Raw genomic sequence first — 6,201 nt, 5'->3', positions numbered from 1 at the left:
AAGACGCTCTCTTCCAGGTCAGGTCCCGGCGCGTGCGCACTGGGACGGCCGGCTGGGGGCGGGGCCTGGTGGGACAGGAGTGGTTGGAAGTGGGGCGGGGGATGTCCCGCCCTTCCGGTCTGGCCGTGGAGCAGCGCTTAGTACTCACCCACGCGTGTGGGCTGACTGCTGCTTTGGTACCTTTCTTTACGCCGCCGGCGCAAACAAATCCACTAAAAAGCCGCGGTACGGCACCCTCCCAGACCTCCATCTGCTCGCGAGCCGTTCCATGATACCCGTGCAGCCCCTATTTCGCGCCTACTGTGTGCTCCCAAACAAAGCCACGGCTTTCCTTTCCGAGGACTTCCTTTCTTGTGGGAGGAGATGGTTGATGAACAAGTAGCCAAATACATTTAAAACGATATTTATGAAAATAAAGACTGTAGGGGGCAGAGCCCTTTAAATATTAAAATATATGAAAACATCACCTGTTAAAAAGCCTTGGTAATTAAAAAGAAAATTCAACAGAGCCTAAGATACTATGTAAGAACTTAGTCACTCGATGAGACCATAACGAAACTGTGACATGTGGGATGACAGCTGAGGGACAAGGTGGCCTCAACTGTCCCCTTGGGCAAAAATCTAAGAGGGGACGAACGAGTAGGCCAAGGACATTGCTTCTACAAAGGCCTCCACTACATAAAAATGAGGAATGAGGCCAATGGCAATGAGGGGACAGGGACGCAGGTGCCTGGGAAGCGAGGTTTCATAGGACCCCAGGCCAGGGTCAAGAGTTCAGACTTTCTTCTGAGAGCACAGGGAAGGATTTACATCGGATTTACATGTTTAAAAGATCAACTGTTGACTGAATGGGCATGGCCTGTGGCTGTAAGTACAAAGTGAATTGAGCTGGCGTCAGACCTGGGCTAAGCTGGTCAGAGTGGATGATGAACTGGGTCAAAGAAGAGGAATGGCTAGAGAGGACGCCAGGCTAAAAGCTGAAATAGTAGAGTAGATGTTGGGATCATTGAGCCTAGGGGTGTTTTGTTTGAGACAGGTGGAGTTGGTGTAATCAAGAGTTCTACTGGCTTGGTACTGGGGATATGGTGTGGTAGTAGAGTACCTGCCAAGCATGCCAAGGCTCTAAATTTGCTCCCCAGCTCAACAAAACAAAACAATTAGCTGAGTGTGTTGGTGGTCTATGTGCCTAGGTCAGACTGGAGTGAGATTCTGCCTTAAAAAACAAATTATAGGGGCTGGGGGGGATGGCTCATTGCTTAACACTTAGTACTCTTGCCAAGGACCTAAGTTTAGTTCCCAGCACCCATCTAGCTCACAGCTATAACTCCAGTTCCAGAGGGATCCAAAGCCCTCTTCTGGCCTCCTCAGACATAAGATGCATGTGTTTTGTGTGCACATATGTAGTCAAAACACTCACATGAAATGAAAACATTTTTTTTAATTAAAAAATTAAACCCTCAAAACATTAAATCAGAGTTACCTTTTACTTAGTCAGATAGGGGAAGTGTTACTGGATGTCCTTGCCCTTGGCCTGAGGAACTATTTCTGGAGGGATGTAGCCCAGAGATCTCAACCCTAGATGGAAGGTCATAGTCAACCCAGTTCCAGCCCTTTATACCCAGTGGCACCTCCTACTTACTTTCCCAACCCTTCTCTGCTCTGCCGTCTGTTGTTCTACGTGTGAAACTAAAGAGATATACCAGGGTTGGGGATTTAGCTCAGTGGTAGAGCACTTGCCTAGCAAGTACAAGGCCCTGGGTTCGATTCTCAGCTCTGGAAAAAAAAAAAAGAGAGAGAGAGAGAGAGAGAGAGAGAGAGAGATTTACCTTGCACAGATGGAACCTCAGGAAGCAGAAGTTGGGTGGAGCAGGGGAAAGTTGAAAGGCCAGGCTCCACCTGTGTCTGGTGTCCATCTGTATTGCACATGGCAGATGCCTTGGCATCAGAGATCTTAAAGGATAATGGGAAAGTTAACCAATAAGCGGGAATGGCACCCGGTCCCTGGGCGATTTGGACTTTATTAGCTTCCATTCCAATTGACAAAAATCAGCAGGGAATGGTCCAATGGAAGATGGTGCTGCTCACCCTGTCCAAAGACTGGCCAGGGGCTGTCAACCTTCCACTGACTTTCCTGAAGGTGTGTTACACTGTTTCTTTTTCGTCATCCTCTGGGTCCTTATCTGATAGAAAACCCAGCAATTCCGTCAGTGTGGGTACTAGGAAACACGGTTGGACTAGCCCTGGATGCCAGAGCTAGAGCCAGGTAACAGAACGGGATGGAGGGCGGGCTGATGGAGCAGGGAACACATCACAGATACGTTCTCTTCATGTGCTCATTGCTGCTAGGCCTTCTCTGTTCTGGCTCTCGGGATCCAGACAACTCCTCTCTCTCCAGACTCTGACCCTCTGTTAATACCCCTGGAAGGGGCAGCAGCCACTGGGGACACTGGAAACATGGGCATGTTCTGCATGGACTACCACCTGGAGTAGGTTCTCTTGGCCATAAACTTCAGGACTTTCTGTGGGTCTTTGTTTTGCTTGATGCTGGGGCTGCTGTTGGATTTGGGATGCTGCCAGATGATTGAGCAAGGTGCATGTCATGGCTTTGGCCCCTCTGGGTGTCCCTGAGGCCACCAGCCCCAACATATCAGCTTCTGTGTCATCCAGGCTGCCACGGAGAATGAGTGGACAGGCCCAGGCACTAGGTGCAGAGCTGGCTACCAGGTTGCTGAGCAGAACCCCAGTGCTTGGGGACAGGTGTCCAGAACCAAAGGAGCTGTTGATTGAGGAGGTGAGAAGGAGCATAGAACCGCTGCTGTCCACAGTGGCCAGGGCGCTATTCACTGAGGTCATGGCAGTTTGCGGGAGAGATAGACAGGAAGTGGGGCTGGGCGTCCTGGAATGAAGGGCAGACTCCAGCAGTTCCAGAAGTTCTGGGCCAGCTGAGGGACCAGGAGTCGTGAACAGGACACCCTGTGGTATGGGAAGCTGCAGTGTAGGCTCTAAGGAGGGCATGGGCTGAACAGGGGGCTCCTCTAGCCCCAGGTCTCTGACCAGCAGTCTCAGCAAAGCATCCCCAGCAAGATCTGAGCCTGAGGCCAGGGCTTCCTGGTGCAACACAGCTGCCAGGTTGGGGTTGGTGGCTCGAGCCCCAAGACCAAGTGGGGTCCCGTTGGTATGGCAGAACAGTGGACAGAGCCCCTGTGTGCCCTGGGCTGCTAGTGCACTTGCTAGGGGTACATCTACCTCAAAGCCCTTTTCAGCCAGCGTGGCGGGCTTGGTCAGCAGGTGTGGCCAAGGCAGGTGGCCGAAGTGTGTGTGAAGTAAATGAAGGGCAGGCAGAGCTGCGGGCAGCCCCAGGCCAGGGGCCAGGGTTTGGGCGGGGCCTGCTGTCAGGGCAGTTGAGTTTCCTGAGGAACTATTGTAGAAGAGGCCCCAGAACGTGGCACCTGTTGGGAGACAAAGAGACCACACAGGGGTCAGAGGCACTGGCTAGGACCAGGGTCAGGATCCTCCAGCAAGTCCCAGGTGGAGAATTAGGAGTTACTGACCAGGCTGGGGTCAAAGGTCACTCAAGACTAGGCCTGGTGCTCAGATCTCATGTCGTTCTCACTGGCTAGTCTTGAGGAAATGGCCACTGACTAGGTCTTTGTCCAGGGCCCACAGATCACACTGACCTAGCCCTGTTGCATGAGGATGTACCACCGCCAGACACAAAGCTGCTCCAACTCCAGCATCCACGACATTCCCTCCAGCAACAAGCAGCTCTTGACCCAGCTGAGAACACGTGGCTGCAGTAAGGAAAGGTCTATGTGTGATGGGAAGGTGCCCTGGACCATTGACTCCCTAGCCCCTTCCCAAGCACTGACCTGCAGGGCTGATAATGGCTCCGTGGTGGTACACACCAGGGTGATGGGAATGTCTGCTGGCTGGAGGGGCCGCAGAGCCCAAGTTTCCTTTTGGACTGTCCCTGCTGTACAGCTGCCTCAGAGTAAGGGAGCTGCTGACAGCTAGCAGCAGCAGGCTGGCCAGCAGGCGGGCCCAGGCTCCTGGCAGCCAAACAACCTTGTTCCTGCAGAAAGGGGAGTCCTGAGCCAGGGAAGGGGTGGAGGGGCACCCAAGAACCCCAAGAGGACCCAAGGAATGTGTCCTTCCCCAAATGGTTTGGTTTTGCAAGAGTATAAGCTGGTTAAGGAGAGAGATTCCAGGCCCAGGACACTGCATTAGCAAAGACACAGATGTAGGAAAAAGCTGGGGAAACTGAGGCTGGCTTGGAGCTGGTGGAGTCAGAGGCTAGTCAGTGAGAGGGAGGCCTGGAAGGGGCATGGCATACAGGTGAGAGGAGGCTGAGCAGCAGGGCTCAGCCAGGTGTAACCAGGTCCCAACCTGCCTAGCAGGTGCTATGGTGTAGGGGTGGGGTGAGGCTGGCAGAGCTGGGACAGGATAGGGACCGGCTTGGTACAAATGTCTCTTCAGATACACAGACCTTTGATTGACTGGCTCAGTCCCAGGGTGGGTCTGCAGCCTAGAGGCCCCCCTCCTCTACTCATCTAGAAAGTCCCTGGAGCTCGGCCAAGTGTGGGATTGCCTGACCCAGCTTAGGGGCTCCAGAGAGAGGAACTTGCAAGCCTTCCAGCCTGAGTTACGGGGTTCCCAAGGCCCCTTGATGACTTACCCGGGGGTACTTCGGGATCTCCTTAGGGACAGGACCAACGGCTCTGCTATTTCTTCCTCTTCTTCCTCCTCTGACTCCATGCCAGGCTCCCAGAGTTGCAGCTTATGGTAGAGCACAGCTTCTGTGGTGGTATCCATGGCCTGTGCGGCCCCAGGTCTCTGCTGAGAGCCCTGGCGGTTGAGACTGCCAGGTAGGTTGCCAGGTAGGTAGACAGGCAGGCTGTGGCTGCTGCTGGGTGGCCTTGGGGAAGGGAGGTGGTGAAATGGAGAACAGGTCTGGGCAGGGCGGGGCCGGGGAGGCTGCTATGAGCCTGCCTCATTAGGACATGAGTCTCTCATAAGGGTTCCCCAAAGAACTGCTGCACAGGGGTCACAGTTTATCCAGGTCTAGTACGAGCCCATCATTATAGCCATAGACTGTGGGGTGGGGTTGGGGGGAGCCTCCTCTTAACCTTTGAGATCCTTTTTTTTTTTTTTTTTTTTTTTTTTGCTTTTCGAGGCAGGGTTTCTCTGTGTAGCTTTGCGCCTTTCCTGGAACTCACTCTGTAGTCCAGGCTGGCCTTAAACTCACAGAAATCGGTCTGCCTCTTCCTCCCAAGTGGTGGGATTAAAGGCATGCACCACCACTGCCCTGCAACCTTTGAGATCCTTAACCAACCCAGATCCCTAGTTACTGCGGATATGAATTAGAACTAGAATTACAAGGGTAGTGGCTTAGCAACACCAACCAGGTTATATTGTTGGGGTGTGGCTTCCAGGTAGGGTCATGGTCCAGTCTTAACTCTACTGCGAGATCTTGAGACAAATCTTTTGAAGTCCTCCCCTGGATATGTCATGTGGCTCCTGCCCAGCAGGCGGCATCAGAAACATCTGTGGCGAAAGAGTCTGGAAAACACGGTTCCAATTCCTTCTCCCTGGAATTCACACCAAGGTCTCGTTCCAGGACAACGTGGTGCATTTTGCCACAGTCCCACATTGGAACCTACTCAAACACCCATTGCCGGGAAAATGAACCAAATAAGCCACTATTCAGTCAATGGGGTATCTGTAGCAGAGAGAAGGAGCAAGCTACAACCATGTGTAATATTGTACATGAATCAGAAAGAGCAGGGTGAGTGAAAGAGGCCAGGCAGGAAAGGGCATGCATTGGGAGCCTTATGCAAGGCTCAAAACTGGGCAAGACTAGTTAGCTTTTAGAGTATGAGTGGGCTGGAGCAGGGAATAGGAACAAGGCATCTGGGAAGCTGGAGATGTCTTTCTTTCTTTCTTTCTTTCTTCTTCTTCTTTTTTTTTTTTTTTGAGACTAGAACTCACTTTGTACACCAAGCTGGCCGCTAACTCCCGGAGATCCATCTTCCTCTGTCTGCCAGTGCTGGGATTAAAGGCGTGTACCCTGGGAGTCAGCCCAGCCTGGTAGATTCAGTCCAGGCAGGTCCAGTCCCCTCCTCCCTGCACCAAGGCTGAGCAAAGTGTCTCAGCATAGGCCCTAGGTGGGGGAGGTGGAATTGGAGGCTGGGTTGGGGGGAA

At 52.8% G+C, this 6,201-nt stretch overlaps 1 protein-coding gene across 3 annotated transcripts; it reads right to left on the bottom strand.

Annotated features, from left to right (window-relative positions):
• Positions 1-2,161: 2,161 nt before the first annotated feature.
• On the bottom strand, positions 2,162-4,812 carry Ggt6 (gamma-glutamyltransferase 6). 3 transcript variants are annotated; one of them, XM_036194698.1, is made up of 4 exons: positions 4,676-4,812; positions 3,870-4,072; positions 3,678-3,791; positions 2,162-3,449 (listed from the first exon to the last, which is right to left on the bottom strand). In XM_036194698.1, the coding sequence occupies exons 1-4, from the start codon at positions 4,810-4,812 to the stop codon at positions 2,410-2,412; spliced, it is 1,494 nt and encodes a 497-aa protein (XP_036050591.1). In that variant the 3' UTR covers positions 2,162-2,409. The 3 variants fall into 3 exon arrangements, with proteins under 3 accessions (XP_036050591.1, XP_036050592.1, XP_036050593.1); XM_036194699.1 differs by having other exon boundaries at positions 2,410-3,449; positions 3,678-3,777; positions 3,874-4,072; XM_036194700.1 differs by lacking the exon at positions 3,678-3,791 and having other exon boundaries at positions 2,410-3,449.
• Between the last annotated feature and the right edge of the window lie 1,389 nt (positions 4,813-6,201).

Source organism: Onychomys torridus, chromosome 8 (assembly GCF_903995425.1).
Source record: "Onychomys torridus chromosome 8, mOncTor1.1, whole genome shotgun sequence".
In the NCBI taxonomy this organism is placed as follows: Eukaryota; Metazoa; Chordata; class Mammalia; order Rodentia; family Cricetidae; genus Onychomys; species Onychomys torridus.
This window is presented reverse-complemented; position numbering and strand designations above follow the sequence as displayed.

Bases quoted from the DNA above. Each gene is read 5' to 3' on its own strand.
- Ggt6 (XM_036194698.1), bottom strand. From the start codon at position 4,812: ATGGATACCACCACAGAAGCTGTGCTCTACCATAAGCTGCAACTCTGG. The intron at 4,073-4,675 runs GTAAGTCATCAA...CCCTTTCTGCAG, and splicing joins AGATCCCGAAGTACCCCCGG to GAACAAGGTTGTTTGGCTGC. The intron at 3,792-3,869 runs GTCAGTGCTTGG...TCCTTACTGCAG, and splicing joins AGCCATTATCAGCCCTGCAG to CCACGTGTTCTCAGCTGGGT.